General features: G+C 37.3%; 1 protein-coding gene across 6 annotated transcripts; it reads right to left on the bottom strand.

The window, feature by feature from the left end:
• Nucleotides 1–16,659: 16,659 nt before the first annotated feature.
• On the bottom strand, nucleotides 16,660–20,049 carry LOC108993530 (alpha-amylase-like). Of its 6 annotated transcripts, none has more exons than XM_018968480.2 (6): nucleotides 19,914–20,049; nucleotides 19,031–19,101; nucleotides 18,687–18,822; nucleotides 18,461–18,590; nucleotides 17,227–18,032; nucleotides 16,660–17,098 (listed from the first exon to the last, which is right to left on the bottom strand). In XM_018968480.2, the coding sequence occupies exons 3-6, from the start codon at nucleotides 18,768–18,770 to the stop codon at nucleotides 16,847–16,849; spliced, it is 1,272 nt and encodes a 423-aa protein (XP_018824025.1). In that variant the 5' UTR covers nucleotides 18,771–18,822; nucleotides 19,031–19,101; nucleotides 19,914–20,049; the 3' UTR covers nucleotides 16,660–16,846. The 6 variants fall into 6 exon arrangements, with proteins under 6 accessions (XP_018824025.1, XP_018824026.1, XP_018824021.1 ...); XM_018968481.2 differs by having other exon boundaries at nucleotides 19,031–19,091; XM_018968476.2 differs by having other exon boundaries at nucleotides 18,687–18,844; nucleotides 19,914–20,048.
• Between the last annotated feature and the right edge of the window lie 1,380 nt (nucleotides 20,050–21,429).

Here is a 21,429-nt window from a genome sequence, read left to right as displayed (position 1 = left end):
GATGAGAAAATGAAGGAAAAATTTATAAATTTTAGATTAATAAAATAAATTTAAATAGTCCCTAGTAAATGGAAAATTACTGAAGCAATCAGTACATTATGCTAAAAAAGAACATAATTTTAAAAGTAAACATTGATAAATAAATTGTACCTTATTGATGCCATCAGAATATTGGACGCGACTGCTACAGTAAAGTTCATGCATGAATCTTCTTATATGATGAAACAAAGGTAAAAAAATATGTTCATTGTCATAGATATTGTCTATAATGCAAAAAATATACAAAAAAAGTAATTGCTGTGCAAAATAGTGTACATGTATTAAAAAAAAACACCTATAGAGCCTGGTGACCACTAATTAGAGTTCCTCCAAGATACAGTTTCAGCCGAGTAAATAATACGCATAAAGATAAGTAGAGAGAGAAAATGATGAAGCACTGCTAAATAGTAATAGACAATACCTTTGCTTGCTTGTAGAAGTTGTTGATGTCCAAGCTGAGTTTCTCTTACATATAGTTTCAATCAAATACCACACACACATACACAACTACACGCACACTCTCCCACCGACCACACTCACACGCACCCCTGCACATGCATGCACAACCACACCCACACCCAAAGCCAAAGCAAAATTCTTGGATCTATCTATCTAAATAAATAAAAAAATCCAAGAATAAGTTGAGAAGAAGAACAATAAAGCTTTCAAGGATTGAGAGAAAATAAATGAAAGGAGAAGAGAAGAATACGAGTAGAAAAGAAGGTAAAGAAGGCATAAGAGAGAAAGATTATGAATTAGACTAAGAAGATGAAATCAAGATGAGGAGAAGGCGAAGAAGAGAGAGTATGAAGTTGGAGTAAGGAGATGGAGTAGGAGTACGAGCAGCTCACAGAAGGGCCAAGCAAGCACCCACCATTCCGTTGATCAGTTGGATTGTTGATAGAGACTAGAAGCTCTAAGTGCAGTACGGAAGGGAAAGGTCTTCTCTCCTGCATGTCCCTTTCCTTGAATCCTAAATGGAGCTGTAATTTTAATGAATCCCTTTCACAGAAGGGCCAAGCAAGCACCCACCATTCCGTTGATCAGTAGGAAAAGCCTTTCCCGTTGATCAGTTGGAAGTTTTCGAGCTGCATTTTGTTTTTGATTCCATTATGATGTTCCACAAGTGGAAAAGCTTAGTAACTGTAGCAAGTAAACAAGATTGAATGATGAACCAACATTCTGTCTTGCAACCAGCCAAAAATCCATCAAGGCCAGAAGCAGAGTGTGGTGTAGAAAAAACTGCATCTTTTAATTCCTCAATAGTTGGCTTTTCTAACAGCATCATATTATTTTCCTCTGTCACCAAAGCAGGAATTAAATCAAGAAAAGCATTTGAGATATGAACTTTTCTATATCCTATATGTAGTATTGTTCTTTTAACAAATAGATTTAATTGTTATATATTGCATCGTGCATGTTGATCACTATTAGTAAAGTCATAAATAATATAAAAAATCTTACTCATTCTGTTGCAACTTGCACTGACATTGACCATTGATCATTAGATAGAAAAAGGAAACAAGAAGGACCTTGACCATTAGTTGAACATGGCAGGCTTCTTGCTTTGAAACCTGCCCATTGCAGTGACCTTGACCATTGGAGAGGAAGGTCTCGTTTGGTTATATAAATCATCTCAATTTATTTTATTTTTACTTATTTAATTATTATTATTTTTCTAAATTTTCACATAAAATACAATAAATAATTCAATTTTTTCAAATCTCAAAATAAAAAAATATTAAAAAATTATATTCTAACAATATTTTATTCAACTTTCATCTCATCTTATATCATCTCATCATCTATATAACCAAAAGCATCCTTGTAACGCCCCAAACCCGGATGGTCTGGAGACTTACTACTTGTTTCTTAAGAACTTACTTTCCAACACAACTAAAATTAAACTCAAATCTTTAATAGCAAAACTCAATATCAAGAGTTCTAAATAACCACCTTGAAAATTCCACAAAGTCATTACTGCAGCTAAAATAAACTAAGGAGTCTGTAATCTCTCGGTAGTCATAACAACCCAACCAATAATTTCATAAATCTTACTGAAACTCAAGATATTAATAAAACTCAAAGACATTAAAACTAAGAACACCAGAAGTCCTTCTTCTACCAACATCTCCTCAGCTTAAACACAAACAGCAATCCAATCCAGGTCCTCATTTGAACTCTCCACATCATCTGAAAAATATTATAATGATAGGGGGTGAGTTATCAACAACTCAGTAAGCAAAAATCATATGCTAGCGTGCAAACATGAGCATTTACAAAGTAGAGCATGCAGAACAAAATATTTTCCAGAGTTATCATGCAGAACAGAACATATTTTCAAAAGTAACAGAGCGATGGTTTTAAGACAAGTACAACTCATAGTGCTTTGGCATAACATAAACTGAATATCATCATCAGATCAAAACAGAGCATCAAACAGAGCAGAGACCATGTTTCACCCCCGTGGTAGGGTTATGCTAACCCCGGTGGCCAAACCAGGCAGAGACAGAGGTGAAATCTTTCCTTTATTCTTCTCGGAGCCCCGAGTGTGCACATAGGAAAGACCACAATAAAACCACTTTGTTTCCAAAGCGGGTGCACTCAGAGACAGAGAAGTTGGTACCAACCCAAACAGAGCAGAGCATAACAGAGCAGAGCAGAGCAAAGCAGAGATAGAGTCAGATACGAAAACCAGTACATCATGCCAAAGGTTTTCAGATGTTATATCAAAATAATACATAGTACCAAAACAGAATCAGACAGTTTACACACGCTGAACACAAAAGCCAGAACATCTTTCTAAATAAATGCACAACTTTTCATCTTCTCAATATCGCTCTTTTTCCAGATTTCAAAAACCACATGACAGAATTTGGCTCATGTCTATACAATGCATGTCAGAACATATTTTTCTCTTTTTCGTACAGATTTCATGAGTATGCAAATAAACGACCGATGTTGGTTTTGTTTTTCCTAAGTTCTCATTTCACCACAAAAATATGCAAAGTTTCCAGAAAATCAACCTCAGTCTCAAGTAATTCATGTAAGGTCTAGCATAGGAACCCCGCTTACCTGACTCCTGCAGCGCATTATCTATGACTTGAATACGGTCTCTATCCGTCTCGTCACCTATTCATAAAAATAATATAAACTAAATATTAAAGTCCAACAACATAAAATTGGTCTTAGACAACTTAAGGCCCAATTTCTAGACCATAATTCAGCAAGTTTAATCCAACTCAAACAACCAAATAACAATCTGGACAGCCCACACTTCGACCCAAAATATTCTATACCAATCTTAGTATTGTCCAATACAAGCATCAAAACCAATGTCAACTCCGATTATCACTAACTCACACTTATTTCAGCAGCTCATACTCCCAAGCAATCGTCAACAATTTAACCAAGACGACACTACACACTACTCTCTCTCTGTTCACAACTCACAACAGGAAAAATATCTCAACACTTCTAGATGTTAAAAGGCCCCAACAAACCCTTCTAAACATTTCCAAAACATCAAACCAATAATCCAAAAATATATCATAACTTTCTAAAAATCACCAATATTCACCATGACCAACGTCAAACTCAAAACACCAATATTTAAACCCGAAACAGCCAACAAATTTCATAGCATAAACCAATCTCACACAAACAACTCTATCATCCAATCCAACCGATCTCCTTACTCCTCGGACTCAGTCCGGCACAACCAATAAATTCACAGTAAATATGAATTAGCGCAGAAATACATTTAAATATCAAAAGTTCTTTGGGAAAAATACTTACAATGCTATAATATAATTTTTGAAAGATCACGGAGGTGCTAGAAGCGGCAACGCAGCAACAAAACAGTGCCAAAAGCACTGTGGCCGTGGGTCTCAAAAATCCACTTTTGAACGGGTGTAAACGAAGACCTGAGATTGATAGGGTAGGGCTTAGGGATGTTGGTGAAGCTAGTGGTGGTGGTGGTTGGCCGTGGGTCGCGGCGCAGAGGGCAGTTGAAGTCTAAAATACCCAAAACGGAAATATTGATGGTGTGGCTTCACCGGTGACAGATCGGAGGTGGGGTTGGGTCCATTGAGTTGCTAGGAGGTCGAGGATGATGTGGTGAAGAGATGGTGGCCGGAGGTGGCGCGACGGCGGCGCAGCAGCGCAAGGAATGCCGCGGCTTCGTGTGGTGCGTGGAGGCTAACGGCGGCGCGGTTGGGGCTGGAAACTAGAGGGGGAGGTCGCCGGTGGGTGGGGGTGCTGGGAAGCTGGGCGGTGTCGACCACCGCCGGCGCACGGCGGCGCTGGGGTGAGAAGGAGGATCGGACGGAGAGAGAGAGGGAGGGGGGTTGCGGCGCGCCGGGAAAGACCAGGAGAAGAAGGAAAAAAAAAAAAGAAAAGAAGAAAAGAGAAAGGAAGAAAAAAGAAAAGAGGAAAGAGAAAATGTAGGGAAATAAATGAGGTCCAATCCTCACATCTTGAGTCACAAAAAAAATGATAAAACGGAGACGATTTTAAAACAGCAAGTGAAATAAAATAATTCAAACGCAGTGATTAAAATGAAATTAAATAATTAAACCCCACAACAAGTTAATTAAAATTGAGAAGAAATTTAAACGCATAAAAATAATTAATTTAAAGAAAGCACTTCAAAAATAATTTTCACAAAAATTAAAATCATAAAAATAAACCCACTAAAAATCCAACCAATTTTAAATTAAGAGAATAAATTTTTGAATCAATAAAAAAAAATAATTCCTTTAGTAAAAATACACTAAAATACGGGGTGTTACAATTCTCATATTTCTGTCTCGAACAATCAGAATTTTTTATTTTGGTGCAGTATCTAGTATACTATATATATTATGTTTCAAACTGCTTTAAGGACAATTATATATATATATATATATATTTTGTGTTTGGATGTCATTTTTATAAATTTCAAATTTAGACAACATTCATATAATTTTAAAATATAAAAATAATTTATATAATTTAATTTTTTTTGTAACATTAAATATGTTCCCTCAATCTTATTTTTTTAAATCTCATTATTTTTAATAATTTATCGGCTATTTATTTTTTTCTTTATTTTTTGTGTCTCTCAACTCAAATTTGTGATTTTTATATCATTATCTTATGACACAAGTATCTCTACCTTTTTATTTATTTGTTTATTTACATTTTCAACGTATCTTCATTTTAAAAGTCTTCAATTCTTCCATAATATAATAGCAATATATATATATATATATATATATACACACACACAAATACATATATGATAAATACTTATATATACATATATTTCTTTTATTAATTATTAGCAGATTATATATATATATAGTTAATTATGAAGCGGTACATTGGAAAATACAGGTATCAAAATATTCTTTTGGTTCTGAAACTTAAATCAGAATGATCATGGAAACGGAAAGGAATATTAAATCGATCCGTCCTCTGTCAATAAAAATTGGCATGTAAGGTTTGGCAAAAGAATAAATTTGTACTTATCATGTACCTGAGACTTCAGAGGGTCATGCAAAGTTCAAAAGCTCCACTTATCAAGCTTTCATTGCATTGATTCCAAAGATTGAAAAGCCTAAAGATTTTTCATCCTTAGGCGAATCAGCTTGTGCCAGGTTTCATATGAGTTCTTCTCAAAGATTATTGCCTGAATGTTGTCATTTTTACTACCAAAGCTCATTTCTATCAACCAAGGTGCCTTTGGGCTTTGTGAATGGAAGGCAAATTGTGATACCACAAATGATAAGAATAAGGATAGGTGGTGTATGGGATCTCACATTGCTTGGGAAGCAGAAGTTCTTGCTCTTTATAAGGTTTCAATAGGGCTGCAATTATATAATTGACTAGTCCATTTGGAGTATAGGTCATATGGTTTGGGTCTTCTATTGTGGCGTTACAAATGGTATCAGAGCCTATCCCAACAAAAAATATGGGACTTGAGTCATGCCACCTACGACGGACTAGCCCGACGAGGACTTCGAAAATTTAAGGGAGTAGATTGTGATATCTCATATGATAAGGATAATGGTATGTGGTGTATGAGATTCCACATTGTTTGGGAATGAGAAGTTTTTGCTCTTTATAAGATTCCAATAGGGCTCCAATTGTATCATTGACTAGTCTTTTTGAAGTATAAATCATGTGGTTTTGGCCTTCCATTGGGGAGTTACACAAATCTTGGAGAACATTGCACTAGAACAAGAACCAGTCTCCAGCATTCTAGACCTTGGGACGTAATTTGATGCTTAAAATTGACATGGCGAAAGCCTTTGACACGGTCAACAGGAAGTATCTTTCGCGGGTCCTTGCTGCATTGGTTTTTCAGGCACATGGATTAATCTAGTTTAGATATGTTTGATGATGCCTAAATTCTCAATTTCATTAAATGGCACATTGAAAGGTTTCTTTACCTCCATCATAAGATTGAGGCAAGGTGATCCTCTTTCGACACTTCTATTCATTTTAAGTGAGGAAGTATTGAGTAGAGGTATTTCCAAACTGTTGAGTGTTTGAAAAATTCAGATTTCTAAGGCTGATTCAATGTTACACACCTATTATTTGCTGATGACATCTCTTTACAAATGGATCTAGAAGAAGTCTAATCAACTTGCTAGAATTCTTGTCAATCTATGAAAGTGCTTCTAGTCAGCTGGTTAATCTTCAGAAGAGTAATTATTTAGTGCATCCCAAGCTGCTTGGTGCTAGGAGGGCAGTTATTGCAGCTACTAGCAAATTTTACGAAGGAAGTTTTCCTTTGAATTACTTGGGGGCTCCACTGCACTACCAAAAACTCTCAGTAGCAATGCTTGAACCACTAGTGGAAAAAGTTAAGAGGAAGGTAGCAGGGTGGAAATGGAAGCTACTTTCATCTAGTGGTAAGCTTGTATTATTAAAACAGGTCTCGTCTTCAATGCCTATCCATATACTCCTAAATATACACCCCAAAAAGGTTATTAATCAGCGTCATTAGGTTTTCTCAATCTTTTTCCATTCATCCTCTCTGAAAGAACATGAAAAATTAGAGAAGGCAAAATAAACTTATTGTTAGAAAACTAGAGTTGAGAGGGAACTCTCTGATTCAAAAGGGTTATTTAGCTGTACAACCTGCTCTATTGTTAAAAGATCTCATTGAAGGATCCCGCTGGAATGTAACTTTGTCGAACCAGCATGGAGGAAGTCGATTAGTGCAAGAAGTATCCAAATTCCCCATTTCCTTGAGACCAGGAGCATATCAGAGTCTGGAAACACACAAAGGAAGGGGATTTTACCATAAAATCTGCTTGGCAGGTATTGAAAAAGCATACCCAGATTTTTTTCTAGCCAAAGTAATTTGGAGTAATTTGATCTCTCTTAAGTACATTTGTTTGGAGATTAGCATTTGACGCTATATCTGTTGATGCAATTATCAGAAGATGTGGCATTCCATTAGTTTCAAAATGTCGTTGCCGCAAATGGCACCTAATATTGAAAATATTGAGCGCTTATTTGCTGAAGGAAAGTAAACTTGTTGGCATGGGAGCATTTTGCCGCAATCCTTGGTTTTTCAAATCTCCTTTCATTACTATAGAAAGACAGGTTTGTGAGATGGTGGCAGCTTTCCAGAAGAAAACATAAGCTTCTATTTTGGTTCCCATAACTCTTGTTTTTACTTTACGGGACATATGGCTAGCTTGAAATGATCATCTTCAAAATGGCAAGGAACCTGTGGCTGCAACAGTAGTTCTGAAGATAAAACTTTGTGTAATTGAGTATAATGGCCTCATTAAGCCATTTCGGCAGCTTTAATTTCATGCTCAGATCTCACTATAGGTTCTGGCCGGGTAGTAATCCTATTAAACTCTGGGTTATGAAGCCTTTTTTAGTGACTTGGCAGCCTCTCCCCCTTCTAGATGCTTAAAGTTTAGTATTGATGGGTTTGCTCTTGGAAAGCCTGGTATGGCAGGATGTGGTGTTGTGTTGGGAAATCCAGATAGCGAGCTAACAAACTGGCATAGTTGATGGCATTGAAACAAGGTTTGTTATATTGTTTACAGCTAGACTATTCAAATATTCTCTTCGAAACTTATAAGCTATTATTGTTCAATGGTTTCATAATTCCACTTCTCCACCATTGCGATATTTTCATATTTGGGAGGACATTCTTGGATTCCAGTAAGTATTAGATTATTCTATACAACATTCTTATCAAGAGGGTAATTTTGTGGCTGATCATCTTACAAAGGTAGGAGCTTCGGCCATCTTAGTCTATTCTTTTGGCTAATCAATTGCCATCTTTGGCATTGGGGGAATATAGGATGGATGTTATGAGAATGCCTCGATTCAGTCACTTTTATCTGATAGCATGTTAGCATTTGTTCTATTGTTTTGTAGATTTCAACTGCAATTAGTACATGGTATAGATATAGTTTTTCATGGCCTTGGTTTTGTTGGGTTTTCTTGTATCCTCCAAACTTTACATGTAAGAGGTATTCATCTGCCAAAAGTGAGGGTTATCAATAATATGGGGGTATCGCCTTTTTCTTTTTTAAAAAAACATTGTTTTGATTATATTCTCTTTATCTCCCTCATTATACTTTGCATGCCAGATGCACGCACTCAAGGAAAACCCAAAAATATGTAGAATGGAGCTTAATTGCCATAATGTTGGCAATATGCTTTACTCTCCCAACACTAGCAAGCTCCTTACATATCAGAATTGTAGGAATACCCCATGCGCGCCTATGATCATGCTCCTCACTAATGTTGGCCTCACACAAGTGACTCAAGACCTACTAACATGCCTCTTCCATCTCTTTATCTTCTCTTCGAACTTCGCCCAGCAGGCCTGATTAGCTAGGTCCTAGGCACATATATGTGCCTTTTCTACCCTTTCAAATGCTAAAAGAAAATCACAATCACTGCTTCCGCTCTCTGTCGCTAATCAGACACATGTTGCCTCTCATTGTCTCTTCATAGTCTCTTTTGTTGGTGTGTATGTGGAGACTAATTTTGGAGTTGAAAAAGTGTTTGCTGAAAGTTTGCTCAACAGTTGGCTCGAGCCAAAGTTCGTTCGACATAGCTCATCATACCGCTCGAGCGAAACTCAAGTCCGAGAGTTAGCTCGAGTACCACTCAACACTATGCTCGAGCGAGATGCAAACCTTGGTGTTCGCTCGATCCTCGCTCAACACCCCGCTCGAGCCAATATTCATTTGGCCGTTTGCTCGAGGGATGCTCGACACGCCGCTCGAGTGAAGTAAGTTGTAACGCCCCAATGAAAAGTCTAAACCACATGGCCTATACTCTAAAAGGACTAGTCAATGATACAATTGGAGCACCATTGGAACCTTATAAAGAGTAAGAACTTCTCCTTCCCAAGCAATGTGGGATCCCATACACCACCTACCATTATCCATATGATATAGGGGTATCACAATCTACCCCCCTTAAATTTCCAACGTTCTCGTCGGGCCTGTCCATTGTAAGTGGCACGACTCGAGTCCCACATTTCTGTTTGGGATAGGCTCTGATACCATTTTTAAAGTCCCAATGGAAAGCCCAAACCACATAGCCTATACTCCAAAATGACTAGTCAATGATACAATTGGAGCCCCATTGGAACCTTATAAAGAGTAAGAACTTCTCTTTCCCAAGCAATGTGAGATCCCATATACCACCTACCCTTATCCATATCATATAGGGGTATCACAATTTCGAAAGATTATGTAGACTTTTCAAAATAAAGAGAGGAAAACTTTTGCAAAGAAATGTTTTTTTTAAAAAACAGATAAGTTTTGGAAAATATAAAAGGAAGGAAAGGAATGTCTAGGCCAAGGTCTCCCCAAGGCAGGTTCTTCTCTGCAGTAAGTATATTTTTTTTACGGTTACTATTTTATTGTTTTAATGAAAATTATGAATAAAATTTTTAGATACATGCATGTTAAAGTACACCTACTACTTGAAAGGGTTTTAGCCCATAAGGTAAGAAAGCGTCTAAATATGAGGTTAGGAACCTTTGGTTTAAGATTGATGATGCGTCTTATTTATGAGGAAATAGTCTTACATTCTTTAGAGTTTTTTTTAAGGAAATTAAGAATGAATTTAGAGGAATTTTGAAGTTATGACATGGATTTTTATATGGTGTATGTTATTTCATGATGATTGGTGGTACTCTTATGTTCTATAGGTAACGTGATTCTATCGCCAAGTACGAGTTATAGGATTTAGGATTGAAACTTTGAAGAGTCTCAAGTTACAATTTATCTGAGGTTATTATTGCATGTGGAGAGTTTTATTATTCTATGTGGAGAGTCTTAATTACTTTTCTGTGGAATTTAGACAATCGTCTACTCAAATTATTATTAGGCTGGTAATTGAACGCGATATCGAGGTTTACGTTTTTAGGAGAATATGCTAGGGTTAAGAATAAATATTGAAGGATTAAAAGTCTGAAATAATAGGTTCAACTCCATGACCAAGGATTTAGAATAAACACGACGAAAGAACGTGGAGAATAAGTACGTAGGTTGTTGAGGTCTAGCAAATTCCGAGGACGGAATTTTTATAAGGAGGGGAGTTTGTAATGACCCGACCCAATATTATTAGGGATAAAAAATGGATAATTTCAATGGGCCTAAAATTAGATTAATGGGCCGATTATATTAGAAGTCCAATTGAGTGTTCGAGTATTTTTTAAAAATAGACTGCAAGTCTAGGTTTTTTATTTTGGCAGGTATCGATTTTGTTATAGGGCTTGCCACGTTATAATATTTTTAAGGTGAAAATTTTTATGTACGGAGGAACTTTTGAGGAACATATTGGATTATTTTAGAGGTTGAGTCGAATGCCAAAAACTCAAACAAAAACCCTATGCCACACGTCTCCTACTTAGCAAATTATTATAGAGTTCTATCTCCATTAAAACTCCTAAACCATACCAACTACTATAAGTCTATACCCATGGCTCCACTCACATGCACATGCACGTATGCCTCTCAACTCCAAACTCTATCCTAATCCACGATACCTTGTTTCCCCCTGCCTATAAAACTACCTCGAAACCCTCCAGTAATAAACACAACACAAATCGGAAAACTCAACGCTCACAGCAAGCCCCATGTCGAAAATAGAAACTCCATAGCAATTTCTCTCCATACCAGACCACCACCTCGCTGGAATCCACCACAGAGTACGTCCAAACACTAGATAGTTGCACCCAAGACCTCCTCCGTGACGACCACCGAAAGCCACGGCCACAACCCCACGATTCAGTCCTGCAGCACGGCTACCCCAGTTCAACCACCTGTCCGCACTAATGTTCACCCTCCAACACCCCTAGCTCACGTCTCCTCCCTCAGCCACAACACCACACATAACCACCCAAATCCGCACTAGTCCACTGTAAGCTGCAGACAACCCCATACGGTTAAGCCCATGTTTCAAGCAACAAAAAACAGAGAAAACCGTAGCCCCTCCGTGGCAACCTCCTTGCCAGACCACGCCGACACCACTTCAAGGGACGTCGGAGTACCACCCACCGTGCTAGACACCGCTGATCAGCTCAACCTCGTGGCACCCACTCCATCCCGGTAAGCCCACGACCCTCGCCGCCCTCCTCTCTCTCTCTCAGTTGTTTTCGGCTTAATAGAACTCCCTCCCTCCTTCTCTCAGCGTTGCACCAACTTGCCCAGAGAAGCCCAGCACGACACCGACCACTCCTAGCCACCGTGAAACCCAGCAAGCCACCACGACCCTTCGTCGCACTTGGCCTCTCTCTCGGTGAGCATCGCACAAGCTGGTCTTCTCCCGTAAGTTGTTTTCTTCCCTTTTATTTTGTGTTTTATATCAGAATTTTCCAAAATACCCATGCCTAATTAGGATTAACAGGTGATAATATTTTAGTGTTAGGAAGAACCTGGGTTTAGGAAATATAGGTTATTTTAGTAGTTTAGGTCTTAAATAAAATCACATGTTTAATTAGAAATTTATGCAAATTACGTGTTTATTTTTATAGACGATCAATTACGTGTTGAAAATAGTAGATTAGCGCTGCAAGGTAAGTAGCATGATCATACCTTACACGTATGTACGGTAAACTGCTTGTCTTTTATAAAAATATTATGAATGTATGCCCTTCATTGGAAGCCCCTTTTTACGTACCCACGCCATGATAAAATTATAAAAATCCATGATTTTACATGAAGAATTATGTATTAAATTATTTATGAAAACTCATGATTTTATGAAAGCAGTTATGCATCAAAAGATTTATGAAAAATCATGATTTTATGTGAGAGTTATGCATTAAAATAATTTATGAAAGCCATGCATGATTTTATGTGAAGGTTTATATTTATGAAAAATCATGATTTTATGCAATGAAACATATATCATGACGTTTATGAAAGAATGTGATTTTATTTGAAATCTATGATATGATATGACATGTATGTATGTGATTTTTTTTTAAAATCTATGATATGACAAGTATGTATGCGATTTCTTTTGAAATCTATGAAATGACAAGTATTTTTTTTTTTAGAAGAGCCGAAGCCACCTATCCATGAGTGACCCCGTCCCAAATTTTATTAATAACCCTCACTTGTGGCGGAGGAATACCGTGGTTACAGACCGACACCTAGTATTACAAAAATATTACCAGATGTCAAAATTACAAAACAAAATTACAAACCTACTAAAAACGGACAAACATTACACAAGAACAAGACACTAACGATAACGTAAAGAAGGCAAACCCAAATTATCCAAACGGATTAAACCACGAAGCACCCTAGGCACCTCCCTAACAAATCTCCACTCTGAATTAAGACCCAATGCACCACTCCGAGCCAACCAATCCGCAACTTTATTTCCCTCTCTATAAACATGACGAACAACGCACACCATAGAATCCATGAGGGACAACGTATCTTCCCAAAAATCTTCTAAATACCACACACCACACCTTCTCCTATGCCACCACGAAATCACCACTTGCGAATCTAATTCAATTTCCACAAAATTAATCCCCAACTCCTTACATGCTTTGAGCCCCTGAAGAACAGCTAACAACTCCGCTCTATTACTTGTACCGATCCCAATAGAAGAATTAAAAGCATAAACCATAAGACCACGATCATTCCTAATGATACCGCCCACCCCTGAACAACCAGGATTACCCATACTACTCCCATCTGTATTCAATTTAAACCACCCATGAGCTGGCTTTTGCCAAGCCACTGGTTGTACATGCTTTCTAATAGGAACCAAAACAGGAATATTCAATGACTGTAAAACCTGTAAATCATGTCTGGAACAATTACTAACCTTTTTCATATCTCGAACTACAACTCCCATCCATCTACTAATAGAAAGCCGAACCGAAAAAATAGACTGGAACCTTCCCTCCATACGTGCAGCACAACGTCTAGTCCAAAGGTGCCAAGTTATTAATAGACGGTAAAATCCCCACTATTAATCCCAGTTGAGAATTAAAAGATGCCCTTCGAAACCAAATTTGAACCGTCTCCTTCCAAGTACGACCAATAGGAATACCAAAAATAGATCCATAGAAGTGCCATATAGCTGATGCAAATTCCCCTGTAAGTAACACATGATCTTGATCTTCATAATTACCTTCATCACAACAATCACAACGAGAAACAATCTGGATCCCAATGCGCTGAAAACGATCATCAACACTTAATGCCATGAACCACACCTTCCACATTAAAACCGAAACTTTAAGTGGAAATAATTTATGCCATACCCAAGTATGCAAGTATGATTATGATTAAGATATGTAACGGTCTATATTATGATATGAAGACGGTACCTATATTATGGGCATATTGCATTGCCAGGTCGTGCATACTGGTAGTGCACCCAATATGTATTCCTTATGTATGGATTCCACAACCCACGGCCACGGGCGAAATCAGAATCTATTTAGATTCGCTAACCCTAACTTACGGGCATCAACAGTGGGTAACGGCCTATGACAAGTAAAAGATAAGTTCATGTTCATATTATTTATGTATATATTTATCAATATGCACGTTTTTCGAAAAACTTTATGTTTATTATGTTTACTGTATAATGTATTGCTTATTGAGTATTCGACTCATTATGAGGATGAGACTGCAAGACAGTACTTGACCCCGGAAGGCAAGGCAAAGGCCTAGACAAATTATGCTATGATTAGTTTTATGGTTTAATGTTTAAATAAATTATTCTGATAAGCACATGAGACTTACGTATTTTATTTAATAAGTGCTTCTGCAGACTATTTTGGATTTTAAGTATTTATTAAATTTCATTTTATTTATAGAATCTTTTGCATCTGGCGCATTGTTAAAAAGAAAAGTTTTTAAATTCAAGTTTAGTAGTAGCACACTAGCTCCCCGAAAATTCTAAAATGTCTTTATTGGAGAGCGAGATGTTACATAAGCAGTTTTGCCAGATTAGGGTTTCCACGCCATGTGCTATATATATGTCATATTTTGACATGTCTTGAATGGTCTCAAACATATTTTGAGAGAGAACAATTATCTAGTGAGTGCATATTGTGTGAGAGATCAAAAAGCCATAGAGAGTGTGAGTTGAGATTGAATGATTGTAATCTCCTCTAGTTAGTAAGATTTCTGCAGCTCTGTGGACGTAGGCAATTTGCCGAACCAAGTATATTGTGTGTTGTGTTCTTGATTGTGTTGTTTTTACTTCATTTGTCATCGTTGGTGTGCATGTTTTGCATAACATTTCACAACAACTTGTATCAAGAGCCAAGGTCGGATCTGAAGGAGAATGATGGCTGGAGATAAAGTGAACGCACCCAGGATCGAGAAGTTCAATGGCACTGATTTTGGGTACTGGAATATGCAGATCGAGGACTATATCTATGAGAATAGGCTCCACCTTCCCCTGTTGGGAAATAAGCTGGAGAGCATGGTTGATATTGAGTGGACCCTGTTAAATCGATAGGTTCTATGGCTTGTTTGGCTGATCTTGTCCAGAACAGTGGCACACAATGTCCGTAAGGAGAGAACCACGGTGGATCTCATGACGAATTTGTCAAGTATATATGAAAAGCTGTCGGCAAACAATAAGGTGCACTTGATAAAGAAATTGTTCAATCTGAAGATGTCAGAAGGTATGTCTGTAGCCCAACACTTGAATGAATTCAATACGATCACAAATCAACTGGTCAAGCTCCAAGAGTAGGAGAAAGAGCAAGATGAGATCTGGGCAGCAGATCACGTATTGGAGTTGTGGCAAGCCGGGCCACATCAAGAGAAACTGCAGGAATCAAGAAAGTGCTGAGGATGATGCCGTGAACGTAGTGGCAGAAAAGATTCACGATGCCTTACTTCTTGTAGTGCACAGTCCGATTGATGATTGGGTTTTTGATTCAGGGTCTTCGTTCCATAACACCTCACATTGAGAAATCACGTAGAATAATGTTGCTAGTGATTTTGGAAAGATGTATGCGGCTAATGGAGAGGCACTGGATGTAGTGGGAGTGGGTGATGTGCACATCACACTTCCAGATAGGAGCGTGTAGACTTTACAGCAAGTCAAACATATTCCAGATCTGAAGAAAAACCTGATCTCTGTGGGATAGCTTGATGACAACGGTTTTGCAGTAGCATTCTCTGGAGGAGCTTGGAAGATCAATAAGGGTGCGCTGGTCCTAGCATATGGTAAGAGATCTAACTCTTTGTACTTAACATCAGGGTTCAGTGATGTGCAGGGAAATACAAGAGTGCAAAAATGTAGGCTTGATCACGCGAAACATGTGAGGGAGCCAAAGGGAGTCAGCTTTGCCGTTCCTCATGAAAGCCTGGGAAAGTTGGCTAAGGTTGCCAAGATCGGTTCAAGACCAGATACTCCTAGTGTAGTGGGAGTTGTGAGTCGCCCAGTGGATGTGTTGACTAAGGGCGATGTACGTGGAAGACCGAAGTCGGGCTTGACTTCAGTGCATCTTTTAGCTTAAAGACAGGAGCTGTGAGTTACAGAGATGATAGAGTTTGGCTGGAAACAGTGGCTGACATGTGGAGACCTAGTCTCCAAGTGGGAGATTGTTGGGGTGTATGTGGAGACTAGTTTTGGAGCTGAAAAAATGTTTGCTGAAAGTTGGCTCAACAGTTGGCTCGATATCGCTTGACATACCGCTCGAGCTAAGCTCAAGTCCGAGAGTTCGCTCAAGTGAGACACAAACTCTAGTGTTCGCTAGACTCTCGCTCGACACTCCGCTCGAGCCAATATTCATTTGGCCGTTCGTTCGAGGCGTGCTCGAGCGAAGTAAGCAGTTTTGCCAGATTAGGTTTTCCACACTGTGTGCTATATATATATATGTCATATTTTGACAAGTCTTGAATGACCTCAAGTATATTTTGAAAGAGAACAATTGTCTAGTGAGTGCATATTGTGTGAGAGAGTAAAATGCCCTAGAGAGTGTGAGTTGAGATTGAGTAATTGTAATCTTCTCTGGTTAATAAAATTTCTGCAGCTCTGTGGACATAGGCAATTTGCCGAACCACGTATATTGTGCGTCGTTTTCTTGATTGTGTTGCTTTTACTTTATTTGTCATCATTGATGTGTGTGTTTTGCATAACATTTCACAACATCTTTACTAACAATATTCATTGAATTTGCAACAATTCTATGGGTGTGGCCGATAATGGTCACCCCTTAAGGGCTTAGATTGAGCAGCAAAAGAACGGCCAAACTTTATTCTACATTAAAGTAATAGTAATAGGGTATTATTATGACATTGCTTCAGCACAAAATCATTTTTATTCTTCACTTTTTCTCCCACACAGCATAATCTTTGCCCGAGGTAGAAACTTGAAAGTTTGAGGGAATGAGGTTTCCAAGATCCATCTTTGGTCCGATCTTCATGATGATCTTGTCATCAATCCCAGCTACATATAAATCACCATCAGATGCTAGTATGCTCACAATGCTTCTGGTATTGATGCCATTCCTCGACCTAATTGCAGTCAATTTGCTTATTTCCTCCTTTAAACCCCAATCAAAGAAATGATCATAGAACTGCAAAGCATAAAACAATTTAGTTTAGTACTTTATACGAATTATTAGCCATCATGGTATGATACCATGATGAATTATTAGCCATCTTCAAAACAAAAAATTATACGAATAAATAAGATGGAAATTACAATGGTTGGGGTGCCAGGATGAGTTAGAATATAAGCATATCCCTGCATGACTTTATCAGAGGGGAATGGCCAAATATTTTGAGTAGACCCTGTGTCATGATTGTCAATAAATGTCACAGCACTTTCTGGCTTTATTCCAATCAAGCCTGGTGGCTTTCCGTTGGAGTCCTTTAACCTCCATAACTCCCCTTCCACAGCTGCTTGCAGAATCCCTTTGGTTGTGAAATCAAATGCAGTGACAGCCCCACCTGCAGACCCAACCCATTCAGCTAGAGCACCACGATGTGCATCCTGGTTGGGGTTAGGTTTCCCATCATCTCCATAAGCAAGAGAATTCCAGTTTTCCCCTACTGCAAAATCTGGCTTGGTTTGTTCCATATAATTTTTCATAATACTAGGGGCATAGCCCTTCACAAAATCAAATCGCCACCCATCATATCCAATCTCAGTCTTGAGCCAATTCATCCATTCTGACAACTCTTTCTGTACCTGTGGATTACGATGATCAATGTCAGGTGCAGGGTCATAGCCCTCTCCACTGTCAGGATTCCCAGTACCATCCGAATAGGCTATGTCATCCTTGCAAATGAAGGATGGGCCCCAGTCAAGACGTGCATCTGGAGTCCCACCTTCAAAGATGCTCCAAATTCCTCTGTCATCTTGCTTCTCAGCAGTTCTATGATTTATCACTATGTCAGCAACGACTTTAATCCCCTTCTCATGTAGAGCCGCAATGAGTGCTTTTAGTTCATCCTTAGATCCATATTTTGAGACATCAAGATCATATAGCCTTCCCGGCAAGTATCCTAGAATATAACGAGTTTAGATTGAGCATCTCTTAGCTACTCTATTGTAAAAAAACCAAGCACAGGATCATATAGATGATTAAATAAAAAACATTTAGTTTTTGGCTGTCAGTATCTCAACATCTTATTTATATGCACGTTGTTTTTCTTTGCATGTTACTTGAACAATCATAATTCCATGAGAATCAGATATAAGTCACAAAGCAGATTGGAAAACCTTCAAGTAGGCCAACCCAAAAGCAATTAACCCAACTTGCAACCCAAATTCAGACCACATACTCTATTTTCTAGCTAGAAAAACAGATTGAGACAACTAAACATGGCATCATTTGTAACAATATGTGATCAAATAAACTTGGGCCAAAAAGAGAGGCCAAACTCTGACCAGTTATGAAATGAACTTGGCAAGAACAAGAAATTGGAGATACCTTCGGGAGCAGCAGATTGAGAGGGAGGAGGAAGCCAGACATGAGTGATTTCAGCATTAGCTAAATCAGGAACAAAGTTCTTCAATGAATTGTACCATCCTCCTTTCTTACTCGATTCCCAATTGAACCCCTATCATACCATACCATTGTAAACAATTATTATGATGCATGAATGCAGATATATAGAAAATACAAAAAGAGAAAGGAAGTGGGTTGCATGCCATGCCTGAAATAGCAAGCTCGGGGCCGCGAAGGAGTGACATAGAGAGATAAAGAGGCAAAGGAAGCAGAGGAAAGTTTTAAGATTCATATTGTTTCGTTGGAGTTGGAGGCTTCTGTCTAGTTTGGAATTCCACCGGGTGCTGAAATTACACGCGTGATGCTCTGGACGTCAAGGGAAGACATTAAAGAAATAAAGGCAAGAAAAATCAAGTAAATAAGATCATGGAAGAATGAGCAAATATTGGCAAAGAAATTCAAAGGAAGAGAATGCGAGGCTATAAGTTTTTTGACTTTGAATATAGTGCAAGCAATTTTGTTCAAAAGTCTCACTTTTCTGGGCTTTCATACCTTATTCCTGTCTTTTCCTAAACGACATATCCACCGAGTCTTTGTCTTCGTCGTCTTCTTTCTAATCAGAACTAACATAATGTTTGACGTTTGAAAAGGAGTATTATAAAGTGAGACTAGGTGAAGAGGGTCAAAGTTTCACACGTGTTATTTTCAATAAAAAAAAAACTAACAATTGTTTTATGAAGAGAAAAGAATTTAATCCAATGGTTTATTTGACAAAAATACAAACCATACAATAACTTATTTTTGGATGCATGGATTGAGACATAGAAATCTATTTCAGATCATGTAGCAAAAACCACAAGGATTCAATGATGAAAGCACTTCAAAATTTGGTGGCAATTGGCAAAGAAGATCATGCAACTTTAGGTGTCAAGGTCAAGGTCAAGGTCAAGGTCTTCACATCATTTATAATTTAAGAAAGATTATGCATGACATTGAAGATATTATATTATTAAAGATGATTTCTCATTTTTCTATTGGGAAATTATCTATAACAGTTTTGAGTGTACAAGTGTTCTACGTATTTATTTTGAAAAAAAGTGGATAAATTTAAAATTTATGGAAAAACTCTTTTTTTAAGGTGGGTCTCATGGTGTTTCAAATGGAATGTATGATGATTGTATACAATAAAACTGTATATAATACTACACTTTTCAATATATGCAAGATAAATTATCAGATAAAATCTCTGCCAGTTCATGTTACATATAGTAATCAAAATCTATAGCACAAGCACCAGATAACCGGGCCAAACAACCCAACCCAGAATCAAAATGCTACAGCTTTCTTTAGTCCAAAAACTCAAACCCCACAAATTTTCTGGAACCATCAAAACCAAAACTTTATTCCTTTACCAAAAAAAAAGTAAGCAGCATACCTTTCACTACTTTGTATGCTCTGGATGTAAACGAAGGAAGAGAATCGTGGGTATGTTTGTTAAGGAAGCGGAAAATTGAGAAGTCCTCGATTGGTAACGTGAGATAGGATGAGGGACGAAGGGGTCTCTCTTTTTATATTTGATTCATGAAGGGTGCGGGGTCAAGAAGGAGGGAGGAAAGTGCAACTTTTCTTCTTCGCTCCTTCATCGCTTTCATTTTCAGTCAAAGTCAGTTTGGTATTTCTTGCAAATGATACCCAATTGAAATTCAGATGCATGTGAAATTCACAAAACCTCCTTTCAAAGTGAATCTGACCCCGTAGAGGGGTTGTCCATGACGCGTGGTTGACACTCCTGAGACGAATTCCTTGATGCACGCGTAGAGGGGTTGTGTTTCCGTTGAAGGGAGAGGGGTGATGCGAGCAAGTGTAGATTTTATTTTCGTGAAATACTGACGTGGTAATTTTTTATTTAGTGTCCGTTAAATTTCATTGATAGGATAAATCTGTCTAAAAAGGAACTGTTTTATTATTTATAAGACAAGAAATGAGAGAAATTTAGGACTAGTTTGTTTTCGTAGATCAGATGAGATGGGTTGAGATTAAAATTAAAAATTGAATAAAATATTGTTAAAATATATATTTTAATATTATTTTTATTTTGAGATTTGAAAAAATTAAATTATTTATTTTATTTTGTGTGAGTTTGAAAAAATTGTAATGATTAGATAAGTTGAGATGCTCTCTCAATCCAACATGTTTCCTCCTTAGTACAAAGCCATTGTTTTAGAAGATAGAGATTAATACGACCCCATCCCATTCTCAGACCATTATTCTTTGTCAAATTAAAATTCTTCATCTGGGTCGGATTTTTTTCCGGCCCCATCCGGATGATATATTTGCGCTGTCGCATGCCTAAAAGTATCCCCATCCGCATTCCTATATCACTATTATCCCTAAATTATAGTAATAATTTAGGAAAAACCTCAAAAATTCCCTCTCATCCCATTCCCTATTTTAGAATTTTGGTTTAGGGGATGAACAATGGTTTCCTATTCATCCCCTAAATCATCTTTTATTCATATTTTATTCTAATAAATAAAATACATTCTTCTTCTAATCAATTACATTTTCTCTTATACCCATATTTATTATAGTTTTAAATAATAATTTTAAAAATAATTTAAATAATTACTAAAATATAAAAATAATAATTTTAAAAATATTATCAAACCCGTAAAAAAATAATTTAAATTTTTGTTTAAAATATTCACTATAATAATAGTTCAAAACATAAGAAAAAATATTAAGTAGTTAAATTTGTAAATAGAAGTGAGAACAAAAAGTAATAAAGAAAGAATAGAAGAATATTATTTTAATAGAATTGAGAAATGATAGGGAATGAGATGTAGAAAATTTTTGAAAGATAGGTAAAATTTAAGAAAAAATTATAGGAAGTGTCTTTTTTAACTAAATTATAAGAAATTTTATTAAAAACCCAATGTGAATGCTATAAA

This window comes from Juglans regia, chromosome 11 (genome assembly GCF_001411555.2).
Source record: "Juglans regia cultivar Chandler chromosome 11, Walnut 2.0, whole genome shotgun sequence".
Taxonomy (NCBI): domain Eukaryota; kingdom Viridiplantae; phylum Streptophyta; class Magnoliopsida; order Fagales; family Juglandaceae; genus Juglans; species Juglans regia.
This window is presented reverse-complemented; position numbering and strand designations above follow the sequence as displayed.